Genomic DNA, 15771 nt, shown 5'->3' with positions numbered 1-15771 from the left:
TTATTAGGTTGGGTTCCTTGAGACATTGCCTAATTAAAATATACTAATAGGCTGTTATAGAAGGCCCAAGTATCACATTTAATTTTCTTAAGTTATGTCCGTGTGACTTTCAGTCTTCTAAAATGAAGCTGCTATTTTTAGTAAGGGAACATAATCCCTTTTGCTTAAATCAATAAATAAAATGTGATGCTGGGCATTTTGAGACTTGCCTAAGCTAGTGTCTTTCTGAAGTGCTGCAGTGTATGTAGTCCAGGGCACCGAAGTACCTCCCCTGACATGCTCCAAGCTTTTCAGAAAGTGGGCAGGGTCATTGTAAGACAAGGCCTGTTACTGGCTGCCCTCATTCAAATTAAGTGGTTTTCCATGCAACTGCAGCCATAGCCACTAATCATTGTGTAGTTCTATTCCTCCTTCAGGCTTTCCTTCTTTTTATTACATCCCTTTCTTTTTCTCCCTTGGGCTTTGTTTAATTTCTTTTTACCTTCCTTCTGTGCTCTTGTAAAGTGAGGACAGAGGTACTGTGTTTGATGCCTCCTCCTACAGCCGTTTAGGATAGTGCTCTAAATTGCCTCTCAGAATCCCAAAGGTGCCTACAGGCTCAAAACAGTTTGGGACTCCTGGTATAGTCTCTTCAGTTTCTCGTTGTGAAATGATCTAAAGATTCATGTGTTGTGTAGTGGTTCTGTGCAACATGCTTTCACAGCTAGGCACTACTGCAACAAACTTCATTTAATCAGGTCTGTTCTTCCTTTTTGCCTGTGAAATGTTTTTAGGGTGGGAATGAGAATAATTTGTGACAGATACACTATTGACAATCTGCTGGTGGAAAGTATATAAATCGCATTGTGTGAATTAACTGGCTAATGACTGCCTTTTCCTTATCTTTGTCTTAGCAAAGTTCAGTGATTATAAATCAACATGGTCCCCAGATCCCATAGGACCCAATCCCACTCATCTCTCCAACAAGATGTGGAAAAACCATATTTCCTCAAGAAACACTACAGGGCTGCCCCGCCCACCTCCTGGTCTGAGTAATCCAAAACCATCCTCTCCCTGGAGCAGCACAGCACCCCGCTCAGTCAGGGGGTGGGGGGCACAGGATTCGAGGCTTGCCTCTGGTGAGAATTATCTCTTAGTAGTATTATTTGGCCATGGTGGGTGCATGTTCCTCAGAATTAGTAGTGTGGATATGATGAGACATTCTGTAGATAAACAGTTAACTGTGTTTGCTTAACAAAGAAAGCCTTTCACGTTGATAAATGGACTTGAGTTATCTGGAACGTTTCCCAGATGTTGCTGGAGGAATTAAGTGAAATGTTCTAAATGCTATTGCAGGGGTCCTTGAAAGGATAAATGAGGATCATGTATTACATTATTTAAGGGCAGTCTGAAGAAAATAACATGCATGCTAAATATGCTGAGTGAAATAATGGTCTTGGGTGATTCATTGAACCTGGCATGCAACTGTCGATCTGAAGCTCAGCGGAGATCGCTCAGTGCAGGAAATGCCTGGTCAGCAGATTCTGGTGCTCTTGGGGAGGGGGAAGTATTGTGGTGGGCCTAGGCGAGGTTTTAAGGGAAGGATGCGGAGAAATGGAATGGCTCGGCACCCTTCCACCCTAAGGCCCATCCCAAGGGTGGCTGGCAGTGGGGCTAAGATGGAGAACCCCCCTCTGTCATTGGTGTTGTGCAATGCCAGGTCTATTAACAACAAAGCTACAGTCCTTCGGGACTTCGTAATGGGACAACGAGCTGACCCGGCATGCGTGACCAAGACCTGGGTGAGGGAGAGGGAGACAGTAGCTCTCACCCAGCTTGCCCCTCCTGGTTTCTTGGTCCTCCACCAATCGCGGACTAAGGGGCGGGGGGGAGTGGCTATTTTCATTCGGGGGGCTTATTCCTTCAGGGCGCTCCCGGCTGTGGAGATCGCGAGCGTAGAGTGTCGGTGTGATGCTGGAGGCTGAGGAGAGTTTGGCAATTTGGGTGGTATACCGACCGCCTAGTGCACTGGCCAATAGCCTACCGTCCCTGCTGGAGGCCGTATCAGGCTGGGCGTTGGAGCACCCTAGGCTGATGGTCTTGGGTGATTTCAACGTCCATGCCGAGGACGCGGCCTCTGGCCGGGCTGCGAATTTAGTGTCGTCCATGGCGGTGCTGGGACTCTCTCAATTTGTTACGGCCCCCACGCATCGGGCCGGTCACACGCTCGATCTGATCTCTGCGGCTGGGGTGAGGGTGGATCGGATTACTGCAATGGCAGTGCCATGGTCGGACCACCAGGCCCTGAAGGCCCGTCTGAATGTTCCACCCCAACCCTGCTTAGGTGGCGAGCGGATTTTTGCTCGCCCGCACTGCCAAATGGACCCTATGTGGCTCCAGATGGCTTTGCGTGATCCGAAACCCCCTGGCGGCTCGTTGGATGAGCTAGTGGAGGATTGGCATGACTGGCTCTCCACGGCCATCGACGAGATCGCTCCCAGGTGTCCTCTCCGAACTCGTATTCGGCGGGCACCCTGGTATACTCAGGAGTTGCGCCAGCTGAAGCGAGAGCTGAAACAACTAGAGAGACGGTGGCGTCGCACTTGCAACGAGGCTTCAAGAACATCCTATAGGACGTTTATGAGATCCTATGAGATGGCAGTCAAGGCCGGAAAGAGAGATTTCTATGCGACCACGATTGCATCTGCTAGCTCACGCCCGGCACAATTATTTAGTACGATTCTGTCGTTGACAGCTCTGCCACAGGGCAGGCAAAATGTTAAGGAATTGGATATCGGCTCGGTTCCCCAGGGCACTCAAGGAAGCGATGGTCCACCCTCTCTTGAAAAAACCATCTTTGGACCCGGCCGAATTGGCCAACTATCGTCCGGTGTCCAATTTGCCCTATTTGGGCAAACTTATTGAGAGAGCGGTGGCGATACAGCTACAGGGCTTTCTGGATGACGCTTCTGTCCTCGATCCCTTCCAGTCCAGCTTTTGCCCTGGTCATGGAACGGAGACGGTACTGGTCGCTCTGACTGACGACCTCCGTGGGCATCTGGATCATGGCGGTGTGGTGGCACTGTTGTTGTTAGATCTGTCGGCCACGTTCGATACGGTCGACCACCAGTTGCTAGCCCACCGCCTCGCCGACATGGGGATTCAGGAGCTTGCCCTTCAATGGTTGGCCTCTTTTCTCCAAGGTCAGGGACAAAGGGTGGCGATAGGGGATCAGCGGTCCCGGAGGTGGCCTCTTGAATGTGGGGTACCTCAGGGGGCGGTGCTATCCCCGATGTTGTTTAACATCTACATGCGCCTCCTTGCCCAGATTGCCCGGAGTTGTGGGCTTGGGTGTCATCAATATGCAGATGACACCCAGCTTTATATGATGCTGGGCGGCCGGTCGGACTCCACCCCAGATGACCTTCACCAAGCGTTACAGGCCGTGGCTGGTTGGCTCAGACTGAGTCGGCTGAAACTAAACCCGGCAAAGACGGAGGTCCTGGGGCTGAGTCGGATTGGTCCGGGGATGGGGCTCCCTCTCCTGACCTTCGATGGGGCGCCTTTGGCGCCGGTGTCGGAGGTTAGGAATTTGGGTGTGCTCCTGGACTCCTTAATGATGGAGGCTCAGGTAGCAGCCACTGCCAAGTCGGCCTTCTACCATCTTCAGCTGGCGCAGCAGCTGGTCCCCTTCCTCGACTGACCGTGATGACCTGGCCACAGTGATCCATGTGACGGTCACCTCAAGGCTAGACTACTGTAACACTCTCTACATGGGGCTGCCTCTGTCGCAAATTCGGAAGCTGCAACTAGTGCAGAATGCTGCAGCCAGGCTTGCTGATGGGTCTCCCTAGACGGGATCACATCTGGCCTGTGCTGAAAGCGCTGCACTGGCTGCCAATGGTGTACCGGATTTGCTTCAAAGTGCTGGTTCTTACCTTTAAAGCCCTATATGGCCAGGGTCCGGCCTACCTAAGGGACTGCCTTTCCCCACATGTTCCCCCAAGGGCATTGCGGTCGGGGAGCCAAAACCTCCTCGATAACCCAGGCCCCAGGACCATCAAACGTGCTGTGACCAGGGCCAGGGCGTTCTCGGTGGCAGCTCCTACCTGGTGGAATGAGCTCCCAGAAGATATCCGGGCCCTGCAGGACCTTGTGCAGTTCCGCAGGGCCTGCAAAATGGAGCTCTTCCGCCAGGATTTCGAGTAGGAGCCGCCACCACCATTATTCCACCAACGCTTTTTCCATCACCGCACTCTACCACCGCTGGTGCGGGTATCATCGGGGGTGCGAGACGTCCCTGGTGGATGACAGGGTTGTGGGGACATATACTGCTGTTTTTCTGTTATAACATCTTCAGAGCACCATCTTGGTTTTATGATTCGGAATGAGTATTGGAGCACCGATATTTTTAATAACTGTGTTATGTTGTATTATTGTATTTTTATACTGTTCTTACTGTTTTAATCTGGCATTTATGCCCTTGTTAGCTGCCCTGAGCCTTCGGGGAGGGCGGGATACAAATCTAAAGAATAAATAAATAAATAAATAATTTCTGTTAAGTGGAGTACTCCTTAGGATTTGTATTTAAAATAAAGTTCTGAGGTGGTTCTCAGCCAAATCTGGACACAGATAATGGTTAGAATTTACATGTCAGTTTCTCATAATACTGTTACTTTTGCTGTTTAACAATCTGCAGCCTCTACCTGGAGCGATGGTGGATCAGTTCGCCCTAGCTTCTGGCTGGTTCTTCACAATCTCACTCCACAGGTATTTCCATTTTTGCTTCCTAAGGTTGATGGAAATAGTAAGCTTCACAGAACAAGTTCATTAGGGCTTTTTTCTGTTCTTCATCTCAGAAACTGTAGAATTCTGAATTGTTCATAATAAATGGCTTTGCATTTGCTTGAGTAATCACTCAGGCAAACTTGTGTGACAAGTGTGTTTAAGACATAAGGTACCTGCTAGTAATTGTAATATCTCGGTTTCCACTTTGTACATTTCTTAATTTGTGAAATAAATTGTGAAGTTGTTTTATTTTACTTAGGTAAGGGAACAGTTCTGTGAACACAAAACATAGTGATTATCACCTAAGACTCCAGCTTTTTCAGGAAACTGTCAGAACTAGGCTGAACTGCAGTTTTCTCCTTTATGTTTCCATAGTGAAACCACAGAATGTTTCTAGCACTGCTGCCAAATACACAGTCTAGTAAGGCTGCTTTAACATTTATTTGTGTCTTTGATTCTCTCCAGAATAAATTATTTTGCATTTCTGGCATGAACACCTATTATAGCATCCCATGCAGATACTAAGAACAATTAAAATGATTCCCTGGCAAGGAATACTAGGATCCTCCTATTTTTTTCTTTCAATCAAGTGACAGGTTGCGCCTCCAACACTGGGAGTGGGTTGGGTGGGAGCTTTAATTCAGCTGTAATTAAAAAGAAAATATAGCTATTTCCCAATATTCCCGAATCAAAATACTGGTAAATATTCAGGATTTAGATTCAGCAAAAATGTGGGAATCCCAATTTTTGGGGGGTCCAATGGACCTGAGGAAAAAAAAGAGAGAGAGGATCAGCTGGGGCGGTGGAAAATGAGAGCTCCGTGCCACCCCGGCTGAACTTGGACTGGCTTCTCTTTGCAGCTCGGTTTAAACCAAGCTGCAAAGAGGAACCAGCCCCAGCCAAGGTGGCATGCAACTGTCAGCTCCCAATGCCCCTCCAATCCTGGGCTAGCTTCTCTTTGAAGCTGGGTTTTAACTGAGCTGCAAAGAGGAGCCAGCCCCAGCTGAGGGGTCTCCCCGCAGGCTTTGCTGGGGCTCTGATGGGCAGCCCAGTTTAAACCAGACTGCCCAACAGAGCCCGCCAAAGAGCCAGTCCTGCAGGGGAGAGTCAGTTTGGTGTAGTGGTTAAGAGCAGCAGGCTCTAATCTGGAGAACCGGGCTTGATTCCCCACTCCACCACATGAAGTCAGCTGGGTGACCTTGGGTCAGTCACAGTTTTCTCAAAACTCTCTCAGCCCCACCTGCCTCATAGGGTGTCTGTTGTGGAAAGAGGAAGGGAAGGTGATTGTAAGCCACTTTGAGACTCCTTTGGGTAGTGAAGAGTGGGGTATAAAACCAACTCCTCTTGTTTTTCCCCACAGGCTCTGCTGGGCAGCCCATTGGATGAAGCCCAGTGGATGAAAAAAAGGCATTTAAAGGGATTGTGGTCCCTTTAAATGCCTTCTCAAAGTGGTGAGTTCACTTGGAAGTTGTTTAAAGGGACTGCAATCCCTTTAAACACCCTTTACCTTCAGCCATCCAGTGGTCCCAAAAAAATCCTGAATATTTTTGGATAGCCAAATAAATACTGGGCTCTATATCTGGCTTAAAAATATCTGGGAAATACCGATTAGGTGTTTTACGGATATATTTTCCGGCTCAGTATAGTCGGAATGCACACCCCTAGTGATGATAGGCTATAGAATAGTTTACTAAAGGAAACCTCCACATGTATAGGCTGTGCAAGGAGGCAAGATTGAGAGCGGCTATGCCCAATTTGCTGGTGTTTCTGAGAGACTGATAAGCCACTACCTAAAACAAGATACTTGACTACATGGATCACTGGTCCGATCCATCCAGGCACCTCTTATGGTCTTTTTCATGAGACAGCTGGCTATAAACTGAAAATAATCTTTATTTTAAGTGCCAATATATTTAGTCTAGCGTTTTTAATATACAATTTTTAGTTAAAGCCTATTTTATATGAAGATTTATGTAATAAACATGCAGAATTAGTTGTTAACATGGCCCTAAGTTATTTCTAGCACTGACCTGGATGGTCCAGGCTAGCCAGTCTCATCAGATCTCAGAAGCTAAGCAGGGTCGGCCCTGGTCTGTATTTGGGCTGTGGCTCATTGGTAGAGCATCTGACTGGCATGCAGACCATCCCGTGTTCTATCCCTGGCATCTCCAGTAAGGATGAGGGTAGTAAGGGGTGTGAAAGATTTCTACCTGAGACCCTAGAGAGCCACTGTCAGTCTGAGTAGAAACTACTGACTTTGATGGACCAGTGGTCTGATTCAGTATAAGGCAGCTTAATGTAATGTGGATTGAACAACACCAAGGAAACCCAGGGTTGCTACATAGAGCCAGGCAATGACAAACCACATCTGAATGTTTTTTGCCTTGAAAACCCTACAGGGTTACCATAAGTCAGCTGTGACTAGACAGTACTTTCCACCATTACCAAGTTGTTGCTATAAAAAGCAATCAATTTAAAAGTCTTGTATAGGGAGCACCCTTCCTTCATTGCATTCTGCTAACCTACTTGAGGAGGAAGTTCTGCCTCCAAAAGGAAACACATTACAAAGTGTAATTTGAAAGGAATTGCAAAACATTGGTGTCTCAAGACCATGTTACTTGATTTTGAATTTGTCATGGGATCTCCTGTCTAGGGGCAGGTTGGTTCATTGGTTGTGGCCCTTTCTTGATGAGGTCTAGTCTAAACAATACAGTCATCACATGGAGACTTCTATTTTCATGAACATATTTGTTCATTTACAAGAGTTGCATGTGTATTTGAGTTGGTAGCTTACCACCTCAGGAATTCTGTGATGATTTCAAATTACCTTTTTTAGCCTGTGGGAAATAGAATGTTTGCATTGTGCTCCCAGGAATCAGGCTTTTAGTACCTGTTGGCCACAGAATTCTAAATCCCAAACCATCCAAAAGAATGAAGACCAGCCATCTGTGTTCTTATAGTTCCCCTTCAAAATAATGGCTTCTACAACTTCTCCTTAGATAGTTAGCAGTGACCTATGGGATATGGAACCTACGGAGCTCTGAGAAAGCGGGGAGAGAAAACATACTGCAATGGGAAAGGTTTTTTAAAAAATACTTTACATCACATAATGCATATCGTGTTTTGCAGCAGTTAGTAATAATGCCAAGTATTTTTGTCAGACATTGTGTCATCAGCCAGATACATAAGTTCCATTGTACAGACCAGGCCTAAAATCTCCCTGGTTATATCCTACCTGGATATACAGGTTTAGAGTTATTTTAGCTCTTATGAAGTCACTAACTGTGGGTCTTTCCAACGAAGCTTTTGTTGCATAGATCCTAAAAGGTAGAGCCATTCACTAGAATACAGCTGTTCGGTGTGCCCCAAATGAGCTTCTTCTGGTATGGGCAAGGTAGTAGGAACTACTCCCCCCCCCCATCCCTTTTCATACCCATTTAGGAGGGAGCTACGGGGGGGGGGGTTGCCTCCATCTGGAAGCACCATCTGGGGCAACTGGGTAATCAACCCAGTCACTGTGTTCTAGAATTCAACAGTTTGTTTAGAGGAAAGTAGATAGTTTCCCCACTCCCCAGAGTTCAGCAAAAATGGAAGCATGTATCAAGTGCTGTAGCTCAGCTGCTGTAAACATAGGTAATTGAGCAGAGTGGGATTGGGTTTGTGTGCCATGCACTGGAGCAGTGGCTCCTTGCCTGTGACCTGAAGTCCTGTACTCAGCCCTTTTTCTGATGGATCCACTGATCTACACCTAGTTGTTGGAGGAACAGGGCACTGCACTCTTGCGCTTCCCAGCTAGGAGTGTTTTCTGTTGCTTTAACCAATCACAGCAGTCTTGATGGTGGTTGTGAGTCCATTGGGCTTTGCAGTGGGTCAAAAGATCATGATCGACCATTTTGAACACTGCTGTAAGGTCAAGCAATAGCAGCAGCGCTGACCTGCCTCAATCCAGCTGTCTGGAGAGGTGGTCTGTGAGGGCAGCCAGCACCATCTCTATCCCATGGCTGGGGCAGAAGCTGGATTGGAATGGGTCAAGCACCGATGTGTCTTCCAGGAAATTCTGGAGCTATTCTGCTACCACTCTCAATTACCTTGCCCAGAAATGAAAGATTCAAGACTGGGCTGTAATTGGGAGGATCCATAGGATCCAGAGATGGCTTCTTTAAGAGTGGTGTTACCACAGCCTCTTTTAATCCCTCTGGGTAGACCCTTAGATCCAGGGGCAGATTGATAATGTCTATCAGGGGGCCCTGTATTCCCTCATCACTGGCTTTCACCAGCAAAGAGGGACACAGGTCTAAGAGGCAAGTGGTTGGCCTAACAGCACCCAGAACCCTGTTGACATTGGCTCGGGAGAGTCAGCTGAAGCTATCAAATTCTGAATCCAAAGAAAACCAGGGGGCCCTCCAGTTCACATACTGTTATCAACATTGGCCGGGAGGTTGTGGTAGAGTGACAAGACTTTATCTACCCAAATGTTTGCAAAAGCTGAATTCCTAACAATTTGGGTTCTCTCTGTGAGAGAGGCTAAAGATCTGATTACCCTAAACAATTGTGCTGGGCAGGAAATAGCAAATGCTATGGAAGCTGAATAAAATTCCTTTTTAGCAGCCTTCACCGCCACCTTGTAGGATTTCATAAACATCCTATAAGATGTTCTTGTAGCTTTGTTGCGAACACGGTGCCAAACTCTAGTCATCTAAGTTCCTGCTTCATCCCCCTGAGTTCTGTAGTATACCAGGGGGATAGTTTAGGTCGAGAGCATAGAGGACGTTGGAGAACAATTTCATTGATGGCTTCAGAGAGACGGGAGTGCCAGTCCTCTCTCAGTCCTCTATCTAATGAATTGCCGAAGGACATCGGATCCCACAGAGCATTCTAGAACCCAGTTGGGTCCATTAGTCTCTGCAAGTGAGTGTAGATCAGCTCGCCGCCTAGACAGGAGGGGGCTGAGACACCCAATAAGTGTCTTAAGTATGGCAATGTGCAGCTGAAGTGCTGCAAGGTAGAGAAGATATTAACATGGTAATCAAACTTCAAGATTAATTATAACTTAGGGGTTTTAAAATAAAAATCCAGCAAATAAATGTAAGTTAAACTCATAGCATAGTAATACTAGTGTGGAAGGGATCTCTTGTCCAAACGAACATTCTAATCTTGTACTTTGAGGCTGTGAACCAAATGGTTCATACTGTTGAATTTGCTGTTATTCATTGTTACAGTAATTAGCTGTAAACAAACTGTCTCTAGTCAACAGATGAGACTTTGCCCTGGATCAGCTGGAGTCTACAGTTGACTCAGGTGTTGGGAAAAGAAGTAGTTAGATTGGGTTCTAAATGAAAAATCTTGCCAAGTAACTTAGTTGTCATTGTTTGGTTTACAGAGAAATCAAGAGGAAGTCACAGTTATAAGGCTTGAGACAAATTCCCTCTCAACAGTCAGAAGTTCACATTAATTTCTTACAGAATTTACAATATATTGCCTGATATTACTGTGTATGGGGCATACGTTTTGGGGTATAGTCACATGATTTCAAAAACAATGCATTACAAAAAAAACCCCTTCTGTTGTCTTTCCTTTTCTTTTCAAGATTGATGGGTCAACCCTGAGGACCATCTGCATGCAGCATGGTCCACTGCTGACATTCCATCTGAACCTGACCCAAGGCACCGCCCTTATCCGATACAGCACCAAGCAGGAGGCAGCCAAGGCCCAGACTGCACTGCACATGTGAGTAATGTATCTTTTCTCCTTAGTGCTCTAAATACAACTGACATTGAAATGTATGTGTTGGTTCCTTTCTTTATGAAGATCTTTTTTCAGAGACTGATTAAACTGATCTTATATTACAACCGTAGCAGAAGTATACTTTTAGAAATGGATGGAGAAGGGAGCTAGTTGGGACATAGTATTGTTTTTTCGTGCTCATAAAAAGTCATTACTCCGGTAAAATATTAATCCTCAGTCTTTGAAGATAACCAGTTACATTTGAGGTTTAATGGCACTCATGCGTGATCTAAATTGGCTGTGACTGTCTAGAGAAGAGACTAGGGATTCCTAGAAGAAGTTGAAAATGAAATGGGTAGTACCATACTGCCCTTATAAGACTTGTGGTGCAACTACATTTGGAATGCTGATTACAGGGTCTGGTAATCCCATGTAAAAGAAGATATTGAAAAGATGGAAAAGGCACAGAATGCATGAACAAAAATTATTAAGGGGCTCAACTTTTCTGTGAAGAGAAGCAAAATTAATTGGAGCTTCTTAATTAGAAAAGTGATGACTAAAGGGGATACACTAGAGCTTTGTAAAATTTAAAATAATATGGAGAAAGCAAGTCAGCAAATAAAATTAATTGGTGGTAGATTCCGGTTACACAAAATAAAGTAGTGAGGCACAACACAAGTATTAACATGACACGTTAAACAAATGCAAGAATTATGTAGTAGGAACCTACTTACAGCAGCAGATAGTATGAACTATACACAGTGGTATAGTCTATAGTCCATAACCCTTTACCCAAGCTTCTTTTTGAACCATATTGTTACAATGGAGCCCAATTTTCTTTACAAGAAGACCTCTTGAATAATTCAGATTTGCGTACTTTGTGGAAAGCCAGGAGGGTGGAAGCCTTTCTGTCCTCATCAGGCAGGCCATTTCATGTGAGAAGGTAGTGTATTATGTGACTGAACTGATCTAAGCTCAAGGCAAGTCCCTTTTGTGGCCTTTTAGCTGTCTTTAGGCAAACAAAAAAAATTCCACTAATATTGTAGGTTTTTCAAACAGTCAAGTTAATGTTCTGTACAAAAACAGTAAAAAAGCACTGTATAAATAATGCAATCAAAGGCACTATGCTGAAGTGCAAAGAATATTTATATAACACAGTGTGTACAAACAGATACAATATAGTGTATACATATGACATACAACAACACAGATAATTTCCCCTGCATAGATAACATGAAGGCTTCTATATATTGAGCACTAGATGAAGGTAAATATTGTGAGTTCATAAATTATCTTTGATTAGGTGTATTAATTGCCGGGCTGATTATTATTGTTATTGTAGCTGTATGGTACAACTGAAGAAGTATCAACGAAATGAAGATTGGAATTCGGAGTCTTCGTCCCATGTCCTGTGTGCCGGCTTCTTTTGTACACTCTGTGTTGTTGTATGTCATATGTATACACTATATTGTATCTGTTTGTACACATTGTGTTATATAAATATTCTTTGTTCCTTTGCACTTCAGCATATAGTGCCTTTGATTGCGTTATTTCTACAGTGCTTTGGTTGTTATATACTATACTGTGTTATCACTTCTGTTCAAAAACACTACCTTTCAGTTAAAAACCAATTAGTGTTACAGTATTTTAAATTAAAAGAACCCTAAAAAGGGTATTTAGTCAGTATTTCATTTTAGGTTATCATTGCCTGTCTTACATAAAAGTTCAGCTAAGTATTCTGCTGCTAGAATTATTATTCTAATTTTTTTTTAACTTCAGTTATGCCCCACCTTTGTCACCAATGGTGACCCAATCTAGTTTACATCATTCTTCTCTCCTCCATTTTATCCCTCTCAACAACCTTGTGAGGTACAGTATTTACTCATATGCAAGACTAGGTTTTCCCCCAGGTATGCCTTTAAAAAAAAACAGCCTTGCATACAACTTACAATTATGTCCAGTAAAAAAATTGTGGGAATGTATAACTGGGGGGCATTGTGCATTTCAGGTTGCCTTCCTTTTGACTAAATATGGTAATTTAGGATGAGTGTGTATGTGACTAGCCCCAAGGTCACCTAGCAAGCTTCCATGGCAGCGTAGGACACTCTAACCACTACAAAGGGAAAAGATTAAATAGGCCAGGGCTTTGCTTTTTGAGTCACTGAGAATGCTCCCACTCTGCTTAATAAATCATTATTTGGCATGTGTATGTGGCTTTAAAGTGTGAATCAATTGAATTTATAACAAGCAAAAAAGTCAGGTTTCGGATGATAATGTTCTCAAATGTCTCACTTGTATGCCACAATTGCAAAGATGCAAAGATATGCCCAAACACCAAAGAAATCCTTCTTTGTTCGTTGTAAAGACGTCTACATCAGTGGAAGAACACAGATTTTTCCTATTAGATAGCTTTTCAGCGTTGTTTTCCCCCCAAACTTAAGATGCTTGGATTTGTTTTTGTTAACTTTTTGTTTCTCTTCCCTCTGTCCCCTTGTTTTTGTAGGTGCGTTTTGGGAAACACTACCATCCTGGCTGAGTTTGCCACAGATGAGGAGGTTAGTCGCTTTCTGACACAAGCTCAGCCTCCTACTCCTGCAGCAACACCCAGCGCACCTGCAGCAGGCTGGCAGTCTCTAGAGACAGGACAGAATCAGACAGATCCAGTTGGACCTGCTTTGAATCTTTTTGGTGGGTCAACAGGGCTTGGGCAATGGAGCAGCGGTGGTGGCAGCAGCAGTGGGGGTGACCTTGCTGGTGCTTCGTTATGGGGCCCCCCAAGCTATTCTTCAAGTTTGTGGGGGGTTCAAAGCGTAGAAGATCCCCACAGGATGGGAAGCCCTGCTCCCTTACTACCTGGAGACCTTCTAGGCGGAGGGTCGGATTCAATCTGAACTTAAAACTTTCAACTCTGACCTCGTGACCTTTTTTGGAACAGCAGCAGCACTAACTTGACCTTTTCTTTTTTTTCAACTTGCAATAAATACATTTTAAAAGGAAAAAAGAAAATGGAGAGAGAAAAAAGGTGGGTCATTGACAGGACTGTCTGAGCACATAGTTGCCTCCCTTATAACTTCAGTTTTTTCGTTTGGAATATGAATCCAAAAAGAGAACATATCACTCTTGAAATACTTGAATCATGAACGCCAACTTAGAAAGACAATGTGAAGCAAGTACACATACCATTTAAATCTAAACAAAAAAATTAAAAAAATTAGTTTCTAGTTTTTCACTTTTTCATGTTATACGGAAGTTGTTGCTAAGAAACATATATACTGAAAAATAGCTTTTTAACTTTGTTTGCACTGGGTGTGTTTGTGTCCTTAGGTCTACCATGTTGGGATGGGACGGGGCGGGATTCAAAAGCGTTGGGGGTGGGGTGGGAGGGGAAGACTTGACGGAGCCTCACTTTAAAAAACAAAAAAGGAAAAAAAAACACTTTGTGATTGGCTGGTTGATATATACCAGTATGTTCTGGCACATGTAACTGCCCATGTATGTGTGTTTCTGTGCAAGCGTGTGTGTGTGTGTGTGTGTGTGTGTGTGTGTGTAGGCGCATGATTGTGTGTACGGTTGTATGCATTCGTCTTGGAAAGCTGCATTGCTGTTGGTCAGCAACCTATCTGACTAGACTTAACTTAATTATGATGGTGCCTGTGACTGATGCAAAATCAAATTGACCTGTGTTAACAATCTGTCAGTTGGTGGTATTTTTATTTTAGCAGGGTACTCAGTGCAGTACAGATCTTGTTCTGACCCTGTCATAGAGCAACACACTGCCATATCCTAAGGATTTGGTGAAAGGGGTGCCAGTGCGGGGTTTTCGGGGGGGTGGGGGGGTGGTTGTGTTTTTGCTGTGGGGAATTCTGTTTTGCCTAGAAGTGTATTCGTGTCTCAAATGAGATATATTTTTTGTTCACGAACCCAGGCTTATGTTTATGACAAAGCCTTTCTCCTTCCAGGGAGACCAGAGGGAAAAGGGCATTGCATATTTTTTGTGTGACAAAGACCAGTGTAATGGTTGAGGCTTCTGTGGTTGTTAAAAAAAAAACAATTCCTGTACCTGTTCCTAAAGTCTGTATATGAAGATTCTTATCTATTTGTGGAAAACCCACCAAAAATCCAGGCTTAACTGTATTTCTTAAATGATCTGCTGTTTGTGTTTAAACTAAAATGTCAGTAGTTTGCTGGCCTGTCTCATATTGTGAAAGCTCATGCAGCAACCTTTGTTCTCTTTCCTCCATGGTGAGCGTTACCTGTGCCAGGCCTAGGTGTATTACAGCACCAGACCATCACTGACAGAAACGTTTACTTATGAATGTTCTTAAACCAGTGTGTACTTTGAGTGTTTTTTTTTCTCTGTGTATTTTCCTGTATATGTCTTGCTTAAGTTTTGCTTAGGCAGGCATACGACTAGCAAAGACTTCTTTTGTTTATAAAGTATTGCACCTTTATTATTTTTACTTTTCCCTGTACTGTTGCTTTTTAATGTCTGTATTTAAAAGAGAGGTTTTGTGTTGATTTTTGTTTTTTGTTTAAAAAAAAAACCCATCAGTGTAGTAGTACTCTGGGCAGGATAGGGAAGTCCTATAATTAATTCAGAAGATTGCCAGTGTGTGCACTGGGAATAGAATTGCTTGTTGTGAAGAAAGCTGTAGCAAACATTGCCTTTACACAAAGCAGTTTTGGGGAAGGGCAGGGAGGAACAGAACAGGAAAGGAGATTCAGGCATTCTTCTTTGAAGTGTTAGAACGTAGCTCTGGCTTTTCACTAGCTCTGCTTATGTTTGAATAACTAAGTGCTGCCATATTCTGTACCAGCAAATACTTACATAATGCAACACTTGGAAGTAGCAGATCATATTATATGGGATCCCAGCAGAAGTGTCTTTCTCCTTTACCATTGTCACTGTAAAATACAGTGATATCTGGTATATAAACGTAAGATTGACAGCAGGTACAGTTTAAGCAGAATTTGTAACACTCAAGTCCAAAGGGAGAAAGAATTTGTGGATTCTGTATGTGATGAACCCAATATCACAAAGACAATTGAATAAGTGGAATGCTACATTTATATCTGCCTGTTTTTGTTTTTTTACATAGTAAATCCAGGTGGTGAATGTAGACAGGTGTGTGTACTTAAATTTCAGCATCTGCAGCATATTACATGGACCTTTAAAAGCATTGTCTCTTAATTCTGCCTGTCATCCAATCTCATATGTTGAAACAAAATGTGTTTTTCCCCGGTTCCTGACAATTGGGTTTCCTTCTGGCCATTAAACAT

The 15771-nt window shown here is 44.0% G+C and overlaps 1 protein-coding gene across 2 annotated transcripts in view; it reads left to right on the top strand.

The window, feature by feature from the left end:
- The window catches only part of TNRC6B (trinucleotide repeat containing 6B), a 171224-nt gene extending 157797 nt beyond the window's left edge, over positions 1-13427 (top strand). For both annotated transcript variants that reach the window (XM_015419237.1, XM_015419238.1), the window contains 4 exons: positions 894-1118; positions 4679-4749; positions 10355-10494; positions 12995-13427. In XM_015419237.1, the coding sequence (XP_015274723.1) occupies positions 894-1118; positions 4679-4749; positions 10355-10494; positions 12995-13382 (824 nt within the window). In that variant the 3' untranslated portion in view covers positions 13383-13427. The remainder of the gene's footprint in view (positions 1-893; positions 1119-4678; positions 4750-10354; positions 10495-12994) is intronic.
- The last annotated feature ends 2344 nt before the right edge of the window (positions 13428-15771 follow it).

Source organism: Gekko japonicus, unplaced genomic scaffold (genome assembly GCF_001447785.1).
Source record: "Gekko japonicus isolate JY-2015 unplaced genomic scaffold, Gekko_japonicus_V1.1 scaffold37, whole genome shotgun sequence".
NCBI classification, from domain to species: domain Eukaryota; kingdom Metazoa; phylum Chordata; class Lepidosauria; order Squamata; family Gekkonidae; genus Gekko; species Gekko japonicus.
This window is presented reverse-complemented; position numbering and strand designations above follow the sequence as displayed.